We start from the raw sequence: 27,477 nt of genomic DNA, 5'->3' as shown, positions 1-27,477 counted from the left end.
GGTACTGACCGACAGGAGGTCAGATACCTGTTTAGTCTTAACCCCAAAGGGAAGATATGTGACAAACTCCCCTCTTTTGAGTTTGCCACGAGTACTTGGAGAGGACTACTTGCCAGCCTCTTACCACGTGATTACGGTCTCATGTTGAATGCACCGGTTTTATGCAATAGCTGCATAGTTATATAAGTTCATGTATTTTGCTGTCTTTTGCTACTATGTGGCTAATGGAGTCTTGCCTCTGTCCTTGGGAGATAAGTGGATCACTTCTCAATTGTCTCCAGGACAAAAGACATTGTGTATTGTCCTGCCTGTGATAATTATGTTAACCATTGTGTACCATAATTATATCACAGGCAGAGGGGAGGTTGTTATGTGGGTTGTAACCTTTGTGTTATGGGTTAATGTATGTTTATTGTGGGTGTCTCTCTTGCATGGGGGCAGGGGATAAAAGAAATTGTATGTTTGAATGCCTGTGTTGCTTCCAGTAAAGTCTTGTTCCAGCATTCAGCTTTGGCTCATGTATGGACTTATTTGGCGATACCAGCGATACTAGCGATAATAGCGATTTATTGCTCTGTGGATTATTTGGCTGTGCTATTTCATGGGAAGAAGGTAATACTAGACGGTGACACAGATGATACCGTCACACCTATGAAGGTGAACCATTCCTCTGCTCATTTGCCATTTATCGATTTTTTTCCCCCAGTCAACAGGATTTAACACTTTGCTGCCTGACCTTTGAACTGTTTACTGGATTGCACAAATGCTGCCTACCCCGATGTTGGCTTGTTTCCTGCTTATGCTTCTGTCTGATCCTTTGGTGCTCTTGATACCTCTGGATGAGCAGCCACTGAACAGAAACTGATCCAAGAGGAGATGGCCTGGTGGTTCCCTCACAGTCCATATGAAGTAAAGTGTGAAAAGCACGGGGTCCACTTATATAACTCCCTTTGGAGTAGCCTCAAGCTAAATCTGTTTAATAGCACAGTGGATCTACATCCACTTCTGTAACGCTAAGGTTGGGTTCACAGTTGAGCGTATTTGATATGCGCGTTTAACGCACGTTTTTATCGCGCGTTTTTGTCCATAGTCAACCCGCGTATTACGCACGTTTGTGTGATTGACAGCAGTGTCCTATGGCCGCAAACGCGTGACAAAACGCCCCAAAGAAGCTCAAGAACTTTTTTGAGCGTAGGGCGTTTTTCAGCGCGTTCAAACGCGCTGTAAAACGCTCAAGTGAGAACCAGGGCCATAGGGAAGCATTGGTTTTCATGTGTTGAGCGTTTTACAGCGCATTTGAACGCGCTGTAAAACGCTCAAGTGTGAACCCAGCCAACTCTCAAAACTGTTCTCTCCTCTACAGTCATGGAAGGTCTCCTCTTACCTGGTGATGTGAGGGACTGGTGATTCACCGTTATGACATCCTTGTACTGATCCTTGTGTTCTTCTAAATACTCCCACTCCTCCATGGAGAAATAGACAGCGACATCCTGACACCTTATAGGAACCTGACAGCACAAGGACACAGTCATTACCAGACACCTCCCTTGGCGTTATTGTATAATGTCCCAGCATTCCCAGCAGCGCTCACCTCTCCGCTTAGCAGCTCGGTGATCCTGGTGGTAAGTTCTAGGATCTTCTGCTCATGTATCAGGGAATGAGGTGGAGGCTCGGTGATGGGGCTCTGGGTCCTGCACCATCCTCCTGACACACGGGGTGTCACACACTCACCAGACGACTTCTTCACTACTGTGTAATCCTGTGTATGGGGAGACGCCGATCACTACAGAGATTCTAAGAATCCTTCACCTTTCCAGACATTTCCCTGTTTTATTACTAGAGATAAGAGTGACGTCATGTGAGACTCTCACCTCTCCAGTTATCAAGGAGATGATCTCCAGGGTGAGGTCTAATATCCTCGCAGCCATGTGGTCTCTGTCCTTCTCCATCCTTGGTGGGTCACTGATGGAAAGAACCATCATCTTTAAAAAGAAGAGAGTCCTGAACCTAAGAAACCGGTGGAAATCAAGAAGGATTGAGAGCAAAGTCACATTTGGATTAAAGTGGATCATTATCTCTGACAGGAACAGAAATGCGCAAAACACAACTCTGATGTGAACAAGCCCTTAAAGGGATTCTGTCATCAGAAATGAGCCCTATAAGCTAAACATATGGCGATGTGCCTTGTAAAACACTGAATCCTAAAGTGAGTTTATCAAATGCCCCTGTGGCTCTATATTCATAAGAAAGTGGTTTATATCACCTGTCAATCACTTCAAAATGTGTCCAAGGGGACGACTCATGGTGAAAGGTGCCCGTCTGCAGCCATGTCGTTTAGGTGCCCAGCGCCGCCTTCTGAGCTGAAATCGCCGCCCTCCCTTTCATTCGATCCGCCTACCTCAGGTGACAAAGCTTCCTTGTGCCCAGCCACGCCCGCCTGTGAAGGAGCCCAGCACCGCCTATGTCTCCTCCTTTCATCAACGATAGATAGCCGTAATCTCGCGATGCGCGAGCTCGCGCCTGCGCAGTGCCGGTATAGTTTTCTTCCTTGTGCTGGCATCAGCCTCAGGGAAAGAACTGCGCATGCGCGATCTCACGCATCGCGAGATTACGACTATCTATCGTTGATGAAAGGAGGAGACATAGGCGGTGCTGGGCTCCTTCACAGTTGTTTCTGTGATGTAGTGAAATATAATTACACGCACTTCATACGTTTCAAAGGCTTTTATCGGCAATTACATGACATTTATGCAAAGAGTCAGTATTTGCAGTGTTGGCCCTTCTTTTTCAGGACCTCTGCAATTCGACTGGGCATTAGTGATGTCGCGAACATAAAATTTTCAGTTCGCGAACAGCGAACGAGAACTTCCGCAAATGTTCGCGAACTGGCGAACCGGGCGAACCGCCATAGACTTCAATAGACAGGCGAATTTTAAAACCCACAGGGACTCTTTCTGGCCACAATAGTGATGAGAAAGTTGTTTCAAGGGGTCTAACACCTGGACTGTGGCATGCCGGAGGGGGATCTATGGCAAAACTCCCATGGAAAATTACGTAGTGGACGCAGAGTCGGGTTTTAATCCATAAAGGGCATAAATCAACTAACATTCCTAAATTGTTTGGAATAACGTGCTTTAAAACATCCAGTGTGTGTATACGATCAGGTATGATGTTGTATCGATCAGGTAGTGTAAGGGTTACGCCCGCATCACAGACATTGACAGACCAAACTCCCCTTTTAATGCACCGCAAACAGTTCATTTGCACAACCGCAAACTCCCCATTTGCACAAGGTTGGATACCAAGCTAGCCACGTCCCGGTGATGTCATTGAAGGTTTCTTCCTCCACCCAGCCACGTACAACACCAAGGGTCCCCGAAAGGTCAATTGAATTGATTTTTCGAACGGGGAGATGGTTAAAAAAACGCTGGCTCCCTCCCCTTTGTTTTTATCCACGGTGACTGCGTCTGCGCCGTGCAATTTACTGTCACACCCGATATGAGTGGTATTTTCTGTAGTACTATTCTCATCAGTTTAATCCCTCTAACGTCCCCAATCTGGGTGCCATTTATTGAATAGATTTTTCGAACGGGGAGATGGTATCAGTGGTTGGCACTGGCAGTGGGCACACTACAGTCAGTAGAAGCGGGCCTGACACACACTGGCAGCAGGCAAGCAACTGAAATTACACTAAAGTGTAAAAATTAAATGCCTTATTTATCGGCAAGCTACTGTGCCACCCGGTATGAGTGGTTGGCACTGGCAGTGGGCACACTACAGTCAGTGGAAGAGGGCCTGACACACACTGGCAGCAGGCAAGCAACTGAATTTAGACTACTGTCTAAAAATTAAATGCCTTATTTATCGGCAAGCTACTGTGCCACCCGGTATCAGTGGTTGGCACTGGCAGTGGGCACACTACAGTCAGTGGAAGCGGGCCTGACACACACTGGCAGCAGGCAAGCAACTGAATTTAGACTACTGTCTAAAAATTAAATGCCTTATTTATCGGCAAGCTACTGTGCCACCCGGTATCAGTGGTTGGCACTGGCAGTGGGCACACTACAGTCAGTTGAAGTCGGCCTGACACACACTAGCAGCAGGCAAGCAGCTGAAATTACACTAAAGTGTAAAAATTAAATGCCTTTTTTATGCAAAGTCCTGTGCCAGCCGGTATGAGTGGTGGGCACTGGCAGTGGGCACACTACAGTCAGTGGAAGTCAGCCTGACACACACTGGCAGGCAACTAACCTTAGATTAAAGTGTAAAAATTAAGTGCCTATTTTTTAAGCAAAGTCCTGTGCCACTCGGTATGACAGGGGTGGGCACTGGCAGTGGGCACACTACAGTCAGTTGAAGTCAGCCTGACACACACTAGCAGCAGGCAAGCAGCTGAAATTACATTAAAGTGTAAAAATTAAATGCCTTTTTTAAGCAAAGTCCTGTGCCAGCCGGTATGAGTGGTGGGCACTGGCAGTGGGCACACTACAGTCAGTGGAAGTCAGCCTGACACACACTGGCAGGCAACTAACCTTAGATTAAAGTGTAAAAATTAAGTGCCTATTTTTTAAGCAAAGTCCTGTGCCACTCGGTATGACAGGGGTGGGCACTGGCAGTGGGCACACTACAGTCAGTTGAAGTCGGCCTGACACACACTAGCAGCAGGCAAGCAGCTGAAATTACACTAAAGTGTAAAAATTAAATGCCTTTTTTATGCAAAGTCCTGTGCCAGCCGGTATGAGTGGTGGGCACTGGCAGTGGGCACACTACAGTCAGTGGAAGTCAGCCTGACACACACTGGCAGGCAACTAACCTTAGATTAAAGTGTAAAAATTAAGTGCCTATTTTTTAAGCAAAGTCCTGTGCCACTCGGGATGACAGGGGTGGGCACTGGCAGTGGGCACACTACAGTCAGTTGAAGTCGGCCTGACACACACTGGCAGGCAACTAACCTTAGATTAAAGTGTAAAAATGAAGTGCCTTTTTTTTAAGCAAAGTCCTGTGCCACACGGGATGACAGGGGTGGGCACTGGCAGTGGGCACACTACAGTCAGTTGAAGTCGGCCTGACACACACTAGCAGCAGGCAAGCAGCTGAAATTACACTAAAGTGTAAAAATTAAATGCCTTTTTTATGCAAAGTCCTGTGCCAGCCGGTATGAGTGGTGGGCACTGGCAGTGGGCACACTACAGTCAGTGGAAGTCAGCCTGACACACACTGGCAGGCAACTAACCTTAGATTAAAGTGTAAAAATTAAGTGCCTATTTTTTAAGCAAAGTCCTGTGCCACTCGGGATGACAGGGGTGGGCACTGGCAGTGGGCACACTACAGTCAGTTGAAGTCGGCCTGACACACACTGGCAGGCAACTAACCTTAGATTAAAGTGTAAAAATTAAGTGCCTATTTTTTAAGCAAAGTCCTGTGCCACTCGGGATGACAGGGGTGGGCACTGGCAGTGGGCACACTACAGTCAGTTGAAGTCGGCCTGACACACACTGGCAGGCAACTAACCTTAGATTAAAGTGTAAAAATGAAGTGCCTTTTTTTTAAGCAAAGTCCTGTGCCACACGGGATGACAGGGGTGGGCACTGGCAGTGGGCACACTACAGTCAGTTGAAGTCGGCCTGACACACACTAGCAGCAGGCAAGCAGCTGAAATTACACTAAAGTGTAAAAATTAAATGCCTTTTTTATGCAAAGTCCTGTGCCAGCCGGTATGAGTGGTGGGCACTGGCAGTGGGCACACTACAGTCAGTGGAAGTCAGCCTGACACACACTGGCAGGCAACTAACCTTAGATTAAAGTGTAAAAATTAAGTGCCTATTTTTTAAGCAAAGTCCTGTGCCACTCGGGATGACAGGGGTGGGCACTGGCAGTGGGCACACTACAGTCAGTTGAAGTCGGCCTGACACACACTGGCAGGCAACTAACCTTAGATTAAAGTGTAAAAATGAAGTGCCTTTTTTTTAAGCAAAGTCCTGTGCCACACGGGATGACAGGGGTGGGCACTGGCAGTGGGCACACTACAGTCAGTTGAAGTCGGCCTGACACACACTAGCAGCAGGCAAGCAGCTGAAATTACACTAAAGTGTAAAAATTAAATGCCTTTTTTATGCAAAGTCCTGTGCCAGCCGGTATGAGTGGTGGGCACTGGCAGTGGGCACACTACAGTCAGTTGAAGTCGGCCTGACACACACTGGCAGGCAACTAACCTTAGATTAAAGTGTAAAAATGAAGTGCCTTTTTTTTAAGCAAAGTCCTGTGCCACACGGGATGACAGGGGTGGGCACTGGCAGTGGGCACACTACAGTCAGTTGAAGTCGGCCTGACACACACTAGCAGCAGGCAAGCAGCTGAAATTACACTAAAGTGTAAAAATTAAATGCCTTTTTTATGCAAAGTCCTGTGCCAGCCGGTATGAGTGGTGGGCACTGGCAGTGGGCACACTACAGTCAGTGGAAGTCAGCCTGACACACACTGGCAGGCAACTAACCTTAGATTAAAGTGTAAAAATTAAGTGCCTATTTTTTAAGCAAAGTCCTGTGCCACTCGGGATGACAGGGGTGGGCACTGGCAGTGGGCACACTACAGTCAGTTGAAGTCGGCCTGACACACACTGGCAGGCAACTAACCTTAGATTAAAGTGTAAAAATGAAGTGCCTTTTTTTTAAGCAAAGTCCTGTGCCACACGGGATGACAGGGGTGGGCACTGGCAGTGGGCACACTACAGTCAGTTGAAGTCGGCCTGACACACACTAGCAGCAGGCAAGCAGCTGAAATTACACTAAAGTGTAAAAATTAAATGCCTTTTTTATGCAAAGTCCTGTGCCAGCCGGTATGAGTGGTGGGCACTGGCAGTGGGCACACTACAGTCAGTGGAAGTCAGCCTGACACACACTGGCAGGCAACTAACCTTAGATTAAAGTGTAAAAATTAAGTGCCTTTTTTTAAGCAAAGTCCTGTGCCACACGGAATGACAGGGGTGAGCACTGGCAGTGGGCACACTACAGTCTGTGGGCCTGCAGCTCCTCACACACAGGCAGGCCAGGCAACTGCAATATGTATATAAAGGAAAAAAAAAAAGCAGACTAATGTTGCAGCCCTAAAAAGGGCTTTTTGGGGTGCTGTCAGGACGCTGTCCTTACAGCAGAGATCAGATGAGTCTTTCAGGACTGGAGTGGACACTGAATTCACTAGCCTAGCTATCGATTTCCCAATTAAATCAGCAGCAGTTACAGTCTCCCTCCTCTCACTAAGACTGCAGCTTCAGAATGAATCTAAAATGGATGCTGTGCAGGAGGTGGGAGGGTCTGGGAGGGAGGGTATGCTGCTGATTGGCTGGAATGTGTCTGCTGACTGTGAGGTACAGGGTCAAAGTTTGCTCAATGATGATGTATAGGGGGCGGACCGAACATCGCATGTGTTCGCCCGGCAGAGGCGAACGCGAACAAGCTATGTTCGCCGGGAACTGTTCGCCGTCGGATAGTTCGGGCCATCTCTACTGGGCATGCTCTCAATCAACTTCTGGGCCAATTCCTGACTGATAGCAACCCATTCTTTCATAATCACTTCTTGGAGTTTGTCAGAATTAGTGGGTTTTTGTTTGTCCACCCGCCTCTTGAGGATTGACCACAAGTTCTCAAAGGGATCAAGATCTGGGGAGTTTCCAGGCCATGGACCCAAAATGTCAACGTTTTGGTCTCCGAGCCACTTAGTTATCACTTTTGCCTTATGGCACGGTGCTCCATCTTGCTGGAAAATGCATTGTTCTTCACCAAACTGTTTTTGGATTGTTGGAAGAAGTTGCTGTTGGAGGGTGTTTTGGTGCCATTCTTTATTCATGGCTGTGTTTTTAGGCAAAATTGTGAGTGAGCCCACTCCCTTGGATGAGAAGCAACCCCACACATGAATGGTCTCAGGATGTTTTACTGTTGGCATGACACAGGACTGATGGTAGCGCTCACCTTTTCTTCTCCGGACAAGCCTTTTTCCTGATGCCCCAAACAATCGGAAAGAGGCTTCATCGGAGAATATGACTTTGCCCCAGTCCTCAGCAGTCCATTCACCATACTTTCTGCAGAAGATCAATCTGTCCCTGATGTTATTTTTGGAGAGAAGTGGCTTCTTTGCTGCCCTTCTTGACACCAGGCCATCTTCCAAAAGTCTTCGCCTCACTGTGTGTGCAGATGTGCTCACACCTGCCTGCTGCCATTACTGAGCAAGCTCTGCACTGGTGGCACTCCGATCCCGCAGCTGAATCCTCTTTATGAGACGATCCTGGCGCTTGCTGGACTTTCTTGGACGCCCTGAAGCCTTCTTAACAAGAATTGAACCTCTTTCCTTGAAGTTCTTGATGATCCTATAAATTGTTGATTGAGGTGCAATCTTAGTAGCCACAATATCCTTGCCTGTGAAGCCATTTTTTTGCAACGCAATGATGGCTGCACGCGTTTCTTTGCAGGTCACCATGGTTAACAATGGAAGAAAAATGATTTCAAGCATCACCCTCCTTTTAACATGTCAAGTCTGCCATTTTAACCCAATCAGCCTGACATAATGATCTCCAGCCTTGTGCTCGTCAACATTCTCACCTGAGTTAACAAGACGATTACTGAAATGATCTCAGCAGGTCCTTTAATGACAGCAATGAAATGCAGTGGAAAGTTTTTTTGGGGATTAAAGGGTTTCTACCACCACATTTTGACCTAATTAGCTGTCAGACACTAGCGATCTGCTAGTGTCTGCTCTACCTAACCATGCTATTGTAATTCCTTTCTCTGCAGCGGTTACCCTAAAAAACGTATTTTTATTGGTATGCAAATGAGCCTCTAGGTGCTATGGGGGCGTCTTTTCAGCACCTAGAGGCTCTGTCCACTCACCATTTCTGCCGCCCAGCGCGCTCCAGCCCGCCCCTCTCCTCTAGATTGACAGCCTACTCGCGCCTGCGCCGTGTGCTTCTGTATTCGGCGCAGTGACTGTTGGACTGCTCCCTGCGCCGTAATCGTCACTGCGCCTGCGCCGAATACAGAAGCACACGGCGCAGGCGCGAGAATTCGGCCAAGAGGGAGAGAAGTAGGCTGTCAATCTAGAGGAGAGGGGCGGGCTGGGGCGGGCTGGAGCGCGCTGGGCGACAGAAATGGTGAGTGGACGGAGCCTCTAGGTGCTGAAAAGACGCCCCCATAGCACCTAGAGGCTCATTTGCATACCAATAAAACTACGTCTGTTAGGGTAACCGCTGCAGAGAAAGGAATTACAATAGCATTGTTAGGTAGATCAGACACTAGCAGATCGCTAGTGTCTGACAGCTAATTAGGTCAAAATGTGGTGGTAGAAACCCTTTAAGTTAATTTTCATGGCAAAGAAGGACTATGCAATTCATCTGATCACTCTTCATAACATTCTGGAGTATATGCAAATTGCTATTATAAAAACTTAAGCAGCAACTTTTCCAATATTTATGTAATTCTCAAAACTTTTGGCCACGACTGGATATATATACATACGCTGAACAAAAATATAAACGCAACACTTTCGGTTTTGCTCCCATTTTGCATGACCTGAACTCAAAGATCTGAAACATTTTCTACATACACAAAAGACCCATTACTCTCCAATATTGTTCACCGTCTAAATCTGTGTTAGTGAGCACTTCTCATTTGCCGAGATAATCCATCCCACCTCACAGGTGTGGCATATCAAGGTGCTGATTAGACAGCATGAATATTGCACAGGTGTGCCTTAGACTTCCCACAATAAAAGGCCACTCTGAAATGTGCACAGTTTTGCCTTACTGGAGGGGGGAAGGGGGGGGGTCAGAAAACCAGTCAGTATTGGTGTTGCCACTATTTGCCTCAGTGCAACACATCTCCATCGCATAGAGTTGATCAGGTTGTGGATTGTGGCCTGTGGAATGCTGGTCCACTCCTCTTCAACAGCTGTGCGAAGTTGATGAATATTGGCAGGAACTGGAACACGCTGTCGTATACGCCGATCCAGAGCATCCCAAACATGCTCAATGGGTACCATGTCCGGTGAGTATGCTGGCCATGCAAAAACTGGGATGTTTTCAGCTTCCAGAAATTGTGTACAGATCCTTGCAATATGGGGCCGTGCATTATCATGCTGCAACATGAGGTGATGGTCGTGGATGAATGGCACAACAATGGGCCTCAGGATCTCCTCACGGTGTCTCTGTGCATTCAAAGTGCCATCAATAAAATGCACCTGTGTTCATTGTCCATAACATACGCCTGCCCATACCATAACCTCACCGCCACCATGGGCCACTCCATCCACAACGTTGACATCGGCAAACCGCTCACCCACACGACGCCACACACGCTGTCTGCCATCTGCCCTGAACAGTGAAAGCCGGGACTCATCCGTTAACAGAACGCCTCTCCAACGTGCCAGACGCCATCGAATGTGAGTATTTGCCCATTCAAGTCAGTTACGACGATGAACTGCAGTCAGGTCCAGACCCCGATGAGGACGACGAGCAGATGAGCTTCCCTGAGACGGCTTCTGACAGTTTGTGCAGAAATTCTTTGGTTATGCAAACCGATTGTTGCTGCAGCTGTCCGGGTGGCTGGTCTCAGAAGATCATGGAGGTGAACATGCTGGATGTGGAGGTCCTGGGCTGGTGTGGTTACACATGGTCTGCGATTGTGAGGCCGGTTGGATGTACTGCCAAATTCTCTGAAACGCCTTTGAAGACGGCTTATGGTAGAGAAATTAACATTCATTGCACAGGCAACACCTCTTCTAGACATTCCTGCAGTCAGCATGCCAACTGCACGCTCCCTCAAACGTTGCGACATCTGTGGCATTGTGCTGTGTGATCAAAGTGCACATTTCAGAGTGGACTTTTATTGTGGGAAGTCTAAGGCACAGCTGTGCAATATTCATGCTGTCTAATCAGCACCTTGATATGCCACATCTGTGAGGTGGGATGGATTATCTCGGCAAAGGAGAAGTGCTCACTAACACAGATTTAGACAGATTTGTGAACAATATTGGAGAGTAATGGGTCTTTTGTGTCTGTAGAAAATGTTTCAGATCTTTGAGTTCAGCTCATGTAAAATGGGAGCAAAACCAAAAGCATTGCGTTTATATTTTTCTTCAGTGTATATATGTATATATTCACACTTTGTAAATATTTTTTGTCACTTAGCCTGTGTAGCCCGTCTATTAATTCTCAAAACATCAAATTCACATTAAAACAAACACAATGGTGGACATTAAACACTAGTGGCATCCCCATAAGCTGGTCTTGATACCCCTGTGCTGGAGTAACATGCACCTACTTTATTAAGAGGCAGATGCTCGGGACTAACGTAGACTTCAGCTATAACCTACAGCAGATTCCGGTATAAGTTATACAGTAAACCTGGCAGACTGTGAGACTCCGCCCCTCTGCTAAGTCCCACCCCTTTTGTTGTCACTTCAGAAATGTGGAGAGAAGCTCAAAAAGTAGCAAATTATGGCACAAATACGGCGCTCATAACATCTACAAGTTTTTAATGGCACAATATTGGCGTGAACACATTAATAGATGCCCCTCAATAATTTATAGTTGACATTATTATGGACATGGTGATATTACTTTGTATTTATTTTTGTTTCTGTTTTTGTTTCCAAGGGGGAAAATGTTTTTTTTTTATATTTTATTTTCTTTAGTCCCTTTTAGGGATTTGAGTTTTCCATTGACAGGCAGCCTTCTACCTCAGTCTCACCACTTAGATGCCACGGTCAGTACTGACTGGTTGTGATAGAAGCAGATCTCTATAATACAGACCCACATGATCGGCGCAGGTCAGGAAGGAGCTAAAGAGAAGTCCTGTCCTCGTCCTGTCAGTCGCCTCTTTCCTCTAATCGCTGGTGTTCTGCTCCAGGGTCAGTAGGTGCGGTAGGTGGGGGCTCGTCTCTATCAGGACCCCACTAATCCTGGGAATGGAGGGGCTGCAGAGCTGCTTTACTGCTGAATCTCCTCCACAGTCCCTGCTCATTAGAGCTCCGGCCTCCGCTGTGCAGGGACAGTGAGGAGAGGACACAGCGCTGCAGCCCCTTCATCTAGAAGAGGTTGTCCCCACCGACCACACACTGACTCCATATCCTAGTGACATCACAGAACAGTGTGTGATGGAAGACCCCTCTAATCCAGGAGAACAGCCCCTCTTACAGGGGTCTGGGGGTCTCCTAATATTCCAGGGGGAGAGCAGACATGTCTGAGGAGAACTCCCCTCCTGACCTCCAGACTGTGTGAGCAGAGACTCTCTATGGCCGGTGCTGCCCCCTGCTGGCTGGACCTGCTATATGTCACCTATAGAACCGCTCCATTCTAATAAACCCAGAACCAAGACCAATAACTGACCTGCAGATCTCACCTCCTGGGGCTGCAGGACCTGCGATGACGTCACACTGGTCACATGACAGGAAGTGCTGAACTGTGAAACAAAACATGCATTGCTCTACTCCTCCCCTCATGTGACTGATCACATGACTGTGACATCATCAAAGGTCCTGTGGTCACTATAATCTAACATGATAAAATCGGAAATTTTTAATGCCAGATTCCTATACCTGCCGGCCCACGTGACCTAGGGATCTCATATGTTATTGTGACGTCAGAAAGTCCTTACGGAGTAAAGTATTCGTTAATTTCTAACGATAATTTGTTTTCCCTTAATCCTAACAGTGGCACAAATGGGGGTATTCTGCCCCTGTGGACTGGTTAGGACAGGTGGAAGTTTTAATGAAACAATAAAAAAACACTGGCATGCACACGCCCTCCCTGCCCCCAATAAAGAGGGGTGTGACCCTCCGAACCCTGTGTAATTACAAGTAGACAAACATAACCACAATTAATAAGCATAGGGGGGGAAATTTGTGCGCCACTGTTAGGACTAAGGGAAAACAAATTATCGTTAGAAATTAGCGAGTGAGATGAATCGTCATCCTGACTGAATCCACCATGAACCCCAGGAACCTTACCGAGGTGGCTGGTTGAAGTTGGGATTTGTCCCAATTGATTATTCATCCTAACTGATGTAGGAATGTAACAGCCTGTTGGATGTGTTGGGACAGGATCGCTTGGGAAGGAGCTCTGAGGAGCCAGTCGTCTAGGTATGGAACTATACTCAGGCCCTGAAGCCTTAGTGCGGCCACCACAGAGACCGCTACTTTGGTGAAAGTGTGTGGGGCTGAAGAAATCCCAAACGGGAGGGCCACAAACTAAAAATGTTTTAGGACCCCCCCGATGTTTACAGCGATCCTTAAGAATCTTCTGGACTCAGGATGGATGGGAATATGGAGATAAGCATCCTTGAGGTCTAAGGTTGCCAAGAAATCTCCCGGTATAAGAAGATTGGTCACTGACTGGATAGTTTCCATACGGAACTTCTTTTGTTTTATGAAACGGTTGAAGAACCTCAGATCTATATTCATCCTCCAACCTCCGGTACTCTTGGGTACCAGGAAAACTGGGGAGTAGACACCTGTTCCCCTCTCTTTGAGAGGAACCTCTTCTAAGGCCCCCTTCTGGAAGTATTATAGCACGTAACTTTCTAGAATCTTCTGCTTGTTGCTGGGAAGAAGCCTTGTTTGGACAAACTTGTCCAGAGGCAAAGTGCTCAAGTCTACAAGGTAGCCCTGAGAAATTACACGCAGGACCCAACTGTCCTGGATATGATCCTGTCAACAAGGTAGAAAGTGCTGTAGGCGACCGCCTACGGGAATGTGGGGAGAAGGGAGCCCGAGATTTCCAGTCAGACCGGCTAAATACCAAGAGCCTCGAGGAGGCCCGCAATCAGAGCGCCGAGGACTTCTTGGGGGGTCTAGAACCCCGAGAGGATTTTCCTCCTCTACGGGAACCCCAATTCCTCTGGGGTCTGGGTTGCGGTTCCGCTCTGGAACTATACCCCTTGCCCCGACCACGAAAAGACTGCTGGGGAAGGGACTTGCCCTTCTTGTCCGGCAGCCCCTCCATTATGTGGTCAAGCTCTGCACCAAAGAGTTTGCCGGGTTCATATGCCATTGCACAAAGATTATGTTTTGAGGTTGTATCGGCCTTCCAAGGTTTCAACCAAAGCGGACGCCTGCCCGCGGTTGAAAGAGCCATGGACTTGGATGCCAGCTTCAATTGTTGTGGAGCTGCGTCACACAAGAAGTCAATGGCAAGGCTGGCCGTCTTACATGAGGCCAGAATGTCGTCCCTAGAGACCCCTTGGTCCAGGTCAGACTGAATTTGGGAGAATCTAGATTTTAGAAAATTCGCCACTTCAGACGAGGAAATTGCGACTGAGGCGGAGGCCGAGGAATAAGCGTGCCTAAGGGCGCAGTCCGCCTTCCGGTCCATTGGGTCCAGCAAACTTGACCCGTCGTCTGATGGGATCAGGGTCCTTCTGGATAACTTTGCGATCACCATGTCCACTTTGGGGACAGGCCCCCAGGACGATACCTGATCCTCTTTGACCGGAAACACAGCCTTGAACCTTTTGGTCAACACTGGACCTTTCTCTGGCTTTCTCCACTCTGTTTTCATCAGAGACAGGAGAGAATCATCTGCTTTAAAGGCCCTAGGCCCCCTAGAGGCAGAGGATGAGGCTTCCCCCGGATCAACGTCCTGGTCCCCCGACCGGACGGATTTTAGTAGCCGCTGGGCCCTCTCCAGCGGAAAAAAATATGAGAATCCATCCTCGTCATTCGAGGAGGAAGAGGCTGAACCTTCTCTCGCCTCCTGACCCCCCGAGACCTCCATCGCACGATGGGGGGAGGAGGGACGATGACGTTTGGAGACCAGGGTACTCTTCAGCTCCTGTATGGAGGCGTTGACCTGGCTCATGTTGGACTCCATGTACCCCTTCACCCAATCGACCACGTCGTGGACAGATGGCTCCAGCTGGGGGAGGGTCTTGGCCCTACAGGATGGGCACCGGGAGAAATCATAGGAGTCCTCCAGCACGATCTGGCAGTCATGGCACTGCAGGTGGCGCCTCTTGCCCGCGGACTTCCTGCTGGGCTCTCGCTCACCGTCACCGGTAGACGACATGGCTGAAAATTAAAAGAGAAATGAATTTAGCAAAATTCAAGAAACAGAGCTTAATCGCAAGCTTCAGGATCTTTACCCAGAAGATCCTAGCAAGCTCTTATCGTAAGCAAAAAAGATTTTCAGCACACAGAGGTTAGCAAACACTCTAGCACCAAACCACACTCAAGGTTAACAGCAAGCTGCGCTTCAGGAGACTGAACCTGGAGCTTCACCAAGTTTAAATAGGGTTGTTGGCGCCAAAAAGAAAGCCCCGCCCGCAAAAGGGGCGGGGTAAACCTCTAAGTTTATATCTTTGGAACTAAATGCCAAAACGATATACTATGGACCCAGAGAGGGACCCTGAAACATTTAAAGGCCCCCCACGGCCTTGGACAATCAAAATACACCTCCGGCCGACGTTACTGCGATCGGCCGGAGAGAAACCCGGAAGTGACGTCACCTGACGTCACTTCCGCAAGATGGCGGCGCCCAGCCGAACATGCGGGACGCCGCTACAGCCTCCGTGAATGAGGTAAGCCCCAACAGTGACAGGGCTCTGTACAAGGGAGCAAAAATCAGCCAAGGCCAGAGGACATCCTCAGGCCGCATAGGAGGAGCGGCCCAGTTCCCAAGGAACAAAGTAAAGAAAGGGAAAAGACAATCTCTCCACCGCAGGATGGAGGAGTGCACCACCCGCCCCGTCCTGTCCGCAGGACAGAAAAAAACACAAGGTTCGGAGGGTCACACCCCTCTTTATTGGGGGCAGGGAGGGCGTGTGCATGCAAGTGTTTTTTTATTGTTTCATTAAAACTTCCACCTGTCCTAACCAGTCCACAGGGGCAGAATACCCCCATTTGTGCCACTGGTTAGGACGTAAGGGAATTAGCCATTACTATTGAAAATATCCGAATTTATCATGTTAGATTATAGTGACTTCAGGACCTTTGATGATGTCACAGTCATGTGATCAGTCACATGAGGGGAGGAGTAAAGCAGTGGAGGTCTTTCACTGTTCAGCACTTCCTGTCATGTGACCAGAGTGACGTCATCGCAGGTCCTGCAGCCCCAGGAGGTGAGATCTGCAGGTCAGTTATTGGTCTTGGTTCTGAGTTTATTAGAATGGAGCGGTTCTATAGGTGACATATAGCAGGTCCAGCCAGCAGGGGGCAGCACCGGCCATAGAGAGTCTCTGCTCACACAGTCTGGAGGTCAGGAGGGGAGTTCTCCTCAGACATGTCTGCTCTCCCCCTGGAATATTAGGAGACCCCCAGACCCCTGTAAGAGGGGCTGTTCTCCTGGATTAGAGGGGTCTTCCATCACACACTGTTCTGTGATGTCACTAGGATATGGAGTCAGTGTGTGGTCGGTGGGGACAACCTCTTCTAGATGAAGGGGCTGCAGCGCTGTGTCCTCTCCTCACTGTCCCTGCACAGCGGAGGCCGGAGCTCTAATGAGCAGGGACTGTGGAGGAGATTCAGCAGTAAAGCAGCTCTGCAGCCCCTCCATTCCCAGGATTAGTGGGGTCCTGATAGAGGCGATCCCCCACCTACCGCACCTACTGACCCCGGAGCAGAACACCAACGATTAGAAGAAAGAGGCGACTGACAGGACGAGGACAGGACTTCTCTTTAGCTCCTTCCTGACCTGCGCCGATCATGTGGGTCTGTATTATAGAGATCTGCTTCTATCACAACCAGTCAGTACTGACCGTGGCATCTAAGTGGTGAGACTGAGGTAGAAGGCTGCCTGTCAATGGAAAACTCAAATCCCTAAAAGGGACTAAAGAAAATGCTAAATAAAATATATATATATATATAAAAAAAAAACATTTTGTCCTTCAAAAACTGGTTGTTGTCTAAAAAAAATAAATAAATACAAAGTAATATCACCATGTCCATAATAATGTAAGCTATAAATTATTAGGGGGCATCTATTAATGTGTTCACGCCAATATTGTGCCATTAAGAACTTGTAGATGTTATGAGCGCCGTATTTGTGCCATAATTTGCTACTTTTTGAGCTTCTCTCCACATTTCTGAAGTGACAACAAAAGGGGTGGGACTTAGCAGAGGGGCGGAGTCTCACAGTCTGCCAGATTTACTATATAACTTATACCGGAATCTGCTGTAGGTTATAGCTGAAGTCTACGTTAGTCCCGAGCATCTGCCTCTTAATAAAGTAGGTGCATGTTACTCCAGCACAGGGGTATCAAGACCAGCTTATGGGGATGCCACTAGTGATTAATGTCCACCATTGTGTTTGTTTTAATGTAAATTTGAGAATCAATAGACGGGCTACACAGGCTAAGTGACAAAAAATATTTACAAAGTGTGAATATACAGTACAGACCAAAAGTTTGGACACACCTTCTCATTCAAAAGTTTTCTTTATTTTCATGACTATGAAGGCATCAAAACTATGAATTAACACATGTGGAATTATATACATAACAAACAAGTGTGAAACAACTGAAAATATGTCATATTCTAGGTTCTTCAAAGTAGCCACCTTTTGCTTTGATTACTGCTTTGCACACTCTTGGCATTCTCTTAATGAGCTTCAAGAGGTAGTCCCCTGAAATGGTCTTCACTTCACAGGTGTGCCCTGTCAGGTTTAATAAGTGGGATTTCTTGCCTTATAAATGGGGTTGGGACCATCAGTTGCGTTGAGGAGAAGTCAGGTGGATACACAGCTGATAGTCCTACTGAATAGACTGTTAGAATTTGTATTATGGCAAGAAAAAAGCAGCTAAGTAAAGAAAAACGAGTGGCCATCATTACTTTAAGAAATGAAGGTCAGTCAGTCAGCCGAAAAATTGGGAAAACTTTGAAATTAAGGGCTATTTGACCATGAAGGAGAGTGATGGGGTGCTGCGCCAGATGACCTGGCCTCTACAGTCACCGCACCTGAACCCAATCAAGATGGTTTGGGGTGAGCTGGACCGCAGAGTGAAGGCAAAAGGGCCAACAAGTGCTAAGCATCTCTGGGAACTCCTTCAAGACTGTTGGAAGACCATTTCAGGGGACTACCTGGCCAATCGCCGCGCTCAGCTCATAGCCTGAGAGTTTTTTTTTTCTCTCAGGCTATGAGCTGAGCGCTGCGATTGGCCAGCGCTACAGCATAGGAGAAAGAGACGCTGTCAGGTTCCCCTGGGTGGAGCCTAACTATGAAGATACCGGAGGCTATAACCGGAGAACGGAGCGGCGCCCAGGTATAACAGTAAGTGCAGGGAGATCCCTGGGCGCCGCTCTACATGTCTGTATAGTTAGTTTAGATGTTTTATTCTGGTGAAAGGTCCTCTCTAAACAACACAATGTAACTCCAAGTCAATCACACTTCTGTGAAATCAAACTGTCCACTTAGGAAGCAACACTGAGTGACAATCAATTTCACATGCTGTTGTGCAAATGGGATAGACAACAGGTGGAAATTATAGGCAATTAGCAAGACACCCCCAATAAAGGAGTGGTTCTGCAGGTGGTGACCACAGACCACTTCTCAGTTCCTATGCTTCCTGGCTGTTTTGGTCACTTTTGAATGCTGGTGGTGCTTTCACTCTAGTGGTAGCATGAGACGGAGTCTACAACCCACACAAGTGGCTCAGGTAGTGCATCTTATCCAGAATGGCACATCAATGCGAGCTGTGGCAAGAAGGTTTACTGTGTCTGTCAGCGTAGTGTCTAGAGCATGGAGGCGCTACCAGGAGACAGGCCAGTACATCAGGAGACGTGGAGGAGGCCGTAGGAGGTCAACAACCCAGCAGCAGGACCGCTACCTCCGCCTTTGTGCAAGGAGGAACAGGAGGAGCACTGCCAGAGTCCTGCAAAATGACCTCCAGCAGGCCACAAATGTGCATGTGTATGCTCAAATGGTCAGAAACAGACTCCATGAGGGTGATATGAGGGCCCGACATCCACAGGTGGGGGTTGTGCTTACAGCCCAACACCGTGCAGGACGTTTGGCATTTGCCAGAGAACACCAAGATTGGCAAATTCGCCACTGGCGCCCTGTGCTCTTCACAGATGAAAGCAGGTTTACACTGAGCACATGTGACAGACGTGACAGTCTGTAGACGCCGTGGAGAACGTTCTGCTGCCTGCAACATCCTCCAGCATGACCGGTTTGGCATTGGGTCAGTAATGGTGTGGGGTGGCATTTCTTTGGAGGGGCACACAGCCCTCCATGTGCTCGCCAGAGGTAGCCTGACTGCCATTAGGTACCGAGATGAGATCCTCAGACCCCTTGTGAGACCATATGCTGGTGCGGTTGGCCCTGGGTTCCTTCTAATGCAAGACAATGCTAGACCTTATGTGGCTGGAGTGTGTCAGCAGTTCCTGCAAGACGAAGGCATTGATGCTATGGACTGGCCCGCCCGTTCCCCAGACCTGAATCCAATTGAGCACATCTGGGACATCATGTCTCGCTCTATCCACCAACGTCACGTTGCACCACAGACTGTCCAGGAGTTGGCAGATGCTTTAGTCCAGGTCTGGGAGGAGATCTCTCAGGAGACCGTCCGCCACCTCATCAGGAGCATGCACAGGCGTTGTAGGGAGGTCATACAGGCACGTGGAGGCCACACACACTACTGAGCCTCATGTTGACTTGTTTTAAGGACATTACATAAAAGTTGGATCAGCCTGTAGTGTGTTTTTCCACTTTAATTTTGAGTGTGACTCCAAATCCAGACCTCAATGGGTTGAAAAATTTGATTTCCATTTTTTTATTTTTGTGTGATTTTGTTGTCAGCACATTCAACTATGTAAAGAACAAAGTATTTCAGAAGAATATTTAAGTAACTCAGATGTAGGATGTGTTATTTTTGTGTTCCCTTTATTTTTTTGAGCAGTGTATATATATATGGAAAAACAGGCAAATAAAAGAATAAAGAAAGGTAAATAATCATCAATCACCTGACCTGGAGGGGGGCCCTCATGGGGATACAATAAACAGATATTGACCTACAACATGGTACCTGGATGATGTTCTCAGTGGAGCTCCATTTTTTACCTTTGTGCACAAAGCTTTGTACCTTTTAGCCCCACCTCCTAAAGACGTCCAGTGTGGAGTACTGACGTCCAATGAGTTAACCACTCTGGAATGTGACCTTCACAGCTCAGTGGGGAGTTTGTATTTGTTATCTGACTATCCATAACTCACTAGATTATAAAGAATATAGAAGGTGATACAATAATTAAAGGGGTCAGAACCAATCAATACTAAAGTAAGTAAAATACCCTTACAGCACAGTGTTACTTAAGGGCTTGTTCACATCAGTGTTGTGTTTTGTGTATTTCTGTTCCCGTCAGAGGAAATGATCCACTTTAATCCAAATGTGACTTTTCTCTCAATCCTTGATTCCCACCGGTTTCTTAGGTGCAGGACTCTTTTTTTGTTTAAAGACAATGGTCCTTTCCATCAATGACCCACCAAGGATGGAGAAGGAGAGAGACCACATGGCTGCGAGGATATTAGACCTCACCCTGGAGATCATCTCCTTGATAACTGGAGAGGTGAGAGTCTCACATGACATCACTCTTATCTCTAGTAATAAAACAGGGAAATGACTGGAAAGGTGAAGGATTCTTAGAATCTCTGTAGTGATCGGCGTCTCCCCGTACACAGGATTACACAGTAGTGAAGAAGTCGTCTGGTGAGTGTGTGACACCCCGTGTGTTGGGAGGACGGAGCAGGACCCAGAACCCCATCACCGAGCCTACACCTCATTCCCTGATACATGAGCAGAAGATCCTAGAACTTACCACCAGGATCACTGAGCTGCTGAGCGGAGAGGTGAGCGCTGCTGGGAATGCTGGGACATTATACAATAACGCCAAGGGAGGGGTCTGGTAATGACTGTGTCCTTGTGTTGTCAGGTTCCTATAAGGTGTCAGGATGTCGCTGTCTATTTCTCCATGGAGGAGTGGGAGTATTTAGAAGAACACAAGGATCTGTACACGGACATCATGATGGAGAATCACCAGCCCCTCACATCACCGGGTAAGAGGAGACCTTCCATGACTGTAGAGGAGAGAACAGTTTTGAGAGTTAGCGTTACAGAAGTGGCTGTAGATCCACTGTGCCATTGAACAGATTTGGCTTCGGGCTACTCCAAAGAGAGTTATATAAGTGGACCCCCTGCTTTTCACACTTTAATTCATTTGGACTGTGAGGGAACCACCAGGCCATCTCCTCTTGGAGCAGTTTTTGTTCAGTGGCTGCTCATCCAGAGGTATCAAGAGCACCAAAGGATCAGACAGAAGCATAAGCAGGAAACAAGCCAACGTCGGGGCAGGCAGCGTTTGTGCAATCCAGTAAACTGTTCAAAGGTCAGGCAGCAAAGTGTTAAATCCTGTTAACATGAATAAAATCAATAAATGACAAATGAGCAGAGGAATGGTTCACCCTCATAGGAAACTAGCAACTAGTACCTAATGCTCAGGCACCTTTCCTGAAATAACCCGGGCTAACAATAGGCTGGACAGATTAGGACGAACACATGCTGGCCCTTAAAGGGGTTCTCCGGGATTTAAGAAAATACATAAATATTACTTTATTATAAATCTATTCCCAAATATCTTTCATTAGTTATAATGGCTCGTTTTGTCTGGGGAGCAGTCATTAGGAGAAATAAAATGGCTGCTGTCCTAAATCACCTAGCAGGACACAGCCACATCCCCACCTCCTCTCTGTACTTCATGTCTCCTCATGAACTCCATTCCTACAGAGATTCAGCTGCAGATCATATTAAACTGTATTCAGGACCAGAATCCCTGACAAGCAGAGCAAAGAGGAGGATGAGGCAGCTCTTTACCTCAGTGCTTTGAAGTAACTTGTCCTCCTGTGTGATTAGGACAGGTTTTGTGTGTACTAATAGGACGGCAGCTATTTTATTTCTCCTAATTATTGCTCCCCAGAGAAAACGAGCCATTATAACTAATTAAAGGTATTTGGGAATAGATTTATTATAAAGTAATAGTTACGTATTTTCATTTTACTAATTCCTGGAGAACCCCTTTAAAGAACCGGAGGAAGCTCACACTCTCCGGGCAGACAGAGGCACTACAGGCAAAGTGTGGAATGGACAGAGCAGCTTGGACTGACAAAACATAGGAGTGGGGAATCTGGTAAGCGTTCTGGCCTTCTGGGAACAGGAGGAAGTCAGCGTTCACGGGTCACCAGCTTGACAGTAGATTTACCCATCATCACATCCTTAAATGTAGACATTATATTGTGTTTTTCGATAGATGGATCCACTAAGAGAAATCCACCACAGAGATGTCCCAGTCCTCTCTATTCCCAGGACTGTCCAGAGGAAAAGCAGAAAATCCCACTGAATCATCAGGTAGGTGAAGCTGAGGTTTCTACAAATCCTCTATGGATTTCTACTGACCTCCCCCAGCAGCAGATGGAGCCCACTCGGGGAGATCCTTCTTCTCAAGGGAAGACTGGTTCATGTCTTCTAGGGGTGTTTGATCTTCACCTGGATTTAAGATAAACGCGGGTTCCTTTTTCTTTTTTCTCATGTCTTTAACATTGAATCTTTGCAGGAAAGTTCAGATGGAACGACGAGTGGACTTGAAAAACCTGTATCAGCGTCTGTGAATGGTAAGAGCCTTTCATAAATCTTGTTTGACTGCTGTCAGAGTGTCCTTTTTAGGGAGAGTTTAAAGCAGCCCTCGAGTTCACTCGGATGGCCTCCTAATTGTTTGGTGCAATGGTAAACCGGAGAGAATTAACAGACACAGATGTAAGTTCATAACCAGATTTAGTGGGATCCATATTGGAGGTGAGCAGACAAGAGGAGAAGTAGCTAATGAGTGGAGCGTGATTGTGATGTCCATGATGCTTGGGAGAAATAAATCCAAGGGTGCTTTGCATATGACTTACTTTCTGGGTACCTTCAAAGGTAATATATATTGTATTTTGTATGTATTTTTTCCACACTGAAACCAAATACTGATACATTCACTGTTTTCTTATCTGTATATTAATGTTTTGCCTATAATTAATGGACAGCCATCTTGCTGGAGCTGCTGCTCTCTTTTGTCAAGAGTAGTTCAGAGATTTGCTCTACAGCAGCCACATGAACATAGGAAACAGACACATTGACTTCTATGTAAAGGTGATGTGGAGATGTGACCTGTGCATAGATCACTGCGCAGGGAGGGGGAGGGGATGAGCTGTCACCATCACATGAAAACGCAACAATTAATTCAGAAGGCTCACTTTTAGGAGTTTTGCTGCTATAGGCACAACACTATTGTGTGCAAAAGTCCTTCTCGAGTCAGAGTTCTACATAGAGGGCCATGTTCCCTCACAGACAGGTGCCCGCCTCACAGGAGAGACCAGCGGTGCAGGATGTAAACATTCAGTTAGATCAGGGCCTAGTCCTGAGTGGAAAAGTGGATGCATCTAACGATAATAAGAAAAACTAGATGGTGTCGTTTCGGAAGAAACCACAGGATATTGGCTTGAAATCTGATTGGCTGTTTGTGGCTCCACCCACTTTTTTCAATTTAAACCCAAGTCACCCAAATTTGAGGACCCTGCCATTAACCGTCAAAGAGCGGCAGTAATTTAAATTTTCCCATATAAAACAAATAGCTGAAATGTGATTGGCTGTTAAAGGCTCCACCCACTTTTCCTAAATTCTAACCACACTCACCCAGTGACCCATGGTGCCAGTTTGGGGACTTTGGCTTTCATATTGTAAGAATAACAGCTTTTAAAATTTTCTAATTGAAGTCAATAGGGAAAATCTGATTGGTTGTTTGTGGCTCCGCCCACTTTTAAAATTTGAATTCCCTTCACCCAGTAACCGAATGTACCAAGTTTGAAGACCCTGCCATTAACAGTGTAAGAATGGCAGCAATTTAAATATTCCCATTGAATAGCACTAGGTAATATTTGATTGGCTGTTTTAACCACTTCCCATCTGGGCCCTTTGCCCCCTTCCTGACCAGGCCAAATTTTGCAAAACGGACATATCTCACTTTATGTGGTAATAACTTTGGAACGCCTTTATTTATCCAAGTCATTCAGAGATTGTTTTCTCGTGACACATTGTACTTCATGATAGTCATAAATTTGAGTCAAAATATTTCACCTTTATTTATGAAAAAATCCCAAATTTACCCAAAAATGTAAAAAAAATCGCAATTTTCTAAATTTCAATTTCTCTGCTTTTAAAACAGAAAGTGATACCTCATAAAATATTTATTATTTAACATTCCCCATATGTCTACTTTATGTTGGCATCATTTTGGAAATGTCATTTTATTTTTTTAGGACGTTAGAAGGCTTAGAAGTTTAGAAGCAATTCTTCAAATTTTTAAGAAAATTGCCAAAACCCACTTTATAAGGACCAGTTCAGGTCTGAAGTCACTTTGTGGGGCCTACATAGTGGATACCCCCATAAATGACCCCATTGTAGAAACTACACCCCTCAAGGTATTCAAAACCGATTTTACAAACTTTGTTAACCCTTTAGGCGTTCCACAAGAATTAAAGGAAAATGGAGATCAAATTTTTAAATTTCACTTTTTTGGCAGATTTTCCATTTTAATCAATTTTTTTCTCTAACACATCGATGGTTAACAGCCAAACAAAACTCAATATTTATTACCCAGATTCTGCGGTTTACAGAAACACCCCACATGTGGTCGTAAACTGCTGTATGGGCACACGGCAGGGCGCAGAAGGAAAGGAACTCCACATGGTTTTTAGATGCCATGTCCCATTTGAAGCCCCCTGATGCACCCTTACAGTAGAAACTCCCAAGAAGTGACCCCATTTTGGAAACTAGGGGATAAGGTGCCAGTTTTATTAGTACTATTTTTGGGTACATATGATTTTTTGATCATTCAATATAACACTTTATGGGGCAAGGTGACCAAAAAATTGGTTGTTTTAGCACAGTTTCTATTTATTTATTTTTACAGCGTTCACCTTAGGGGTTCAGTCAAGTGACATTTTTATAGAGCAGATTGTTACGGACGTAGCGATACCTAATATGTATACTTTTTCTCATTTATTAAAGTTTTACACAATAATAGCATTTTTGAAACCAAAAAATTATGTTTTAATGTGTCCATGTTCTGAGAGCTATAGTTTTTTTATTTTTTGAGAGATTTTCTTATGTAGGGGCTCATTTTTTGCGGGATGAGGTGACGGTTTTATTGGTACCATTTTGTGGGACATACGCGTTTTTGATCACTTGGTGTTGCACCTTTTGTGATGCAAGGTGACAAAAATTGCTTGTTTTGACACAGTTTTTTTTTTTTTTTTTTTTACGGTGTTCATCCGAGGGGTTAGGTCATGTGTTATTTTCATAGAGCTGGTTTTTACGGACGCGGCAATACCTAATATGTATACTTTTTTTTATTTGTTTCACTTTAACACAATAATAGCATTTTTGAAACCAAAAAAATTATGTTTTAGTGTCTCCATGTTCTAAGAGCTATAGTTTTTTTATTTTTTGAGAGATTTTCTTATGTAGGGGCTCATTTTTTGCGGGATGAGGTGACGGTTTTATTGGTACCATTTTGTGGGACATACGCGTTTTTGATCACTTGGTGTTGCACCTTTTGTGATGCAAGGTGACAAAAATTGCTTGTTTTGACACAGTTTTTTTATTTATTTTTTACGGTGTTCATCCGAGGGGTTAGGTCATGTGATATTTTTATAGAGCTGGTTTTTACGGACGCGGCAATACTAAATATGTCTATTTTACTTTATTTTTTCTATTTTAATTTTTTTTTTTTTATTCCTAACTTGGGAACTTTTTTTTTTTTTTACATGTGAAACTTTATTTTATTTTATTTTTTCAACCCTCATACAAGACCTCTGGGGGACATTTACTTCACTTTTTCTTTTTTTTTTCACAGTTGATTTCTCCTGTAACTGGGGCTGACATAGTAGCCCCAGTTACAGGACAAATGCACCCCTATAGAGGCTGTACAACAGCAATCCTGCGCTGTACAGCCTCACAGCAGGGCTGATCGAGGTCTCTGAGAGACCTCACACAGCCCCTGCACTCTCCGGTCCCGGCGGTCACATGACCGCCGGGCCGGAACAGGAAGCGCACAGCGCTTCCTGCTCTGCAGACACAGCGCTCGGTGAGCGCTGTGTCTGCAGCGATCGTGAAGGCAGGGACACCTGGGCACTGTCCCTGCCTTGTCTTAGGGTTGCCCTGCTGTCACTGACAGCGGGCAACCCGATCAGCAGCTGCACGATTAGCGTGCAGCTGCTATTTCTGACAGGACGTTTTAAAACGTGCTGTCAGAAATAGACGTCCACCCATAGGACGTTTATATCCTATGGGCGGACGTGAGGCGGTTAAGCTCCGCCCAGTTTTCAGAATTTTTAGCCCGGTCATGGTCTGTGCCAAGATTGGGGCCTCTGGCTTTAAAACTGTGAGAATGGTAGTATTTGAAAGTTTTACATTTAAGTCAATAGGTGAAATCTGATTGGCTGTTTTAGGCTCCACCCACTTTCCCTAAATTTTGACCGCAGTCACCCAGTGAGTAATTGTGCTAAGTTTGGGACACTTGGCATTAAAACTGTGATAATAGCAGCAGATTATCTGCTTTTCATTAAAGTCAATGGCTGAAATCTGATTGGCTGTTGTTGCCCCGCCCCTTTTTTTCCTAATTGTGAACCACAGTCACCCAGTGACTAACACTTTAAGGTTTGGGAATTATGGCGTTTAACGTGTAAAAATAGCAGCAGTTTTATTGTTTTCTATTGAAAATCAATGAGTGAAATTTGATTGGTTGTTGTTGGCTCCGCCCACTTTTTCTAACTTTGAAGTGGAAACACCCAATGACCACATTTGTGATATTTGAAGGTCCATGACATCAATAATGTGAGATTGGCAGCATTTTTAGTTTTTCCCATTTAACCCCTTAGGGACCGGGATCATTTTCACCTTAACCACCTCCGGACCGCCTAACGCAGGATCGCGTTCCGGAGGTGGCAGCGCTGCGCACAGTCACGCATATATGCGTCATCTCGCGAGACGCGAGATTTCCTGTGAACGCGCGCACACAGGCGCGCGCGCTCACAGGAACGGAAGGTAAGAGAGTTGATCTCCAGCCTGCCAGCGGCGATCGTTCGCTGGCAGGCTGGAGATGTGATTTTTTTAACCCCTAACAGGTATATTAGACGCTGTTTTGATAACAGCGTCTAATATACCTGCTACCTGGTCCTCTGGTGGTCCCCTTTGTTTGGATCGACCACCAGAGGACACAGGTAGCTCAGTAAAGTCCCACCAAGCACCACTACACTACACTACACCCCCCCCCCCCCGTCACTTATTAACCCCTTATTAGCCCCTGATCACCCCTGATCACCCCATATAGACTCCCTGATCACCCCCCTGTCATTGATCACCCCCCTGTAAAGCTCCATTCAGACGTCCGCATGATTTTTACGGATGCACTGAT

General features: G+C 46.3%; 1 protein-coding gene and 1 long non-coding RNA gene across 2 annotated transcripts in view; one reads left to right on the top strand and one right to left on the bottom strand.

Moving 5' to 3' along the window:
• Positions 1 to 27,477, top strand: part of LOC120999669 (zinc finger protein 436-like) — a 1,002,518-nt gene that overhangs the window by 901,876 nt on the left and 73,165 nt on the right. Inside the window, exons 3-6 of the mRNA XM_040430681.1 lie at positions 20,654 to 20,821; positions 20,905 to 21,028; positions 22,276 to 22,373; positions 22,579 to 22,636. Of these exons, the coding sequence (XP_040286615.1) occupies positions 20,654 to 20,821; positions 20,905 to 21,028; positions 22,276 to 22,373; positions 22,579 to 22,636 (448 nt within the window). The remainder of the gene's footprint in view (positions 1 to 20,653; positions 20,822 to 20,904; positions 21,029 to 22,275; positions 22,374 to 22,578; positions 22,637 to 27,477) is intronic.
• On the bottom strand, positions 1,699 to 12,415 carry LOC120999737. Its single transcript, XR_005778597.1, has 3 exons — positions 12,374 to 12,415; positions 1,872 to 1,982; positions 1,699 to 1,759 (listed from the first exon to the last, which is right to left on the bottom strand). It is a non-coding gene; the product is annotated as an uncharacterized LOC120999737 (long non-coding RNA).

This window comes from Bufo bufo, chromosome 4 (assembly GCF_905171765.1).
Source record: "Bufo bufo chromosome 4, aBufBuf1.1, whole genome shotgun sequence".
In the NCBI taxonomy this organism is placed as follows: Eukaryota; Metazoa; Chordata; class Amphibia; order Anura; family Bufonidae; genus Bufo; species Bufo bufo.
This window is presented reverse-complemented; position numbering and strand designations above follow the sequence as displayed.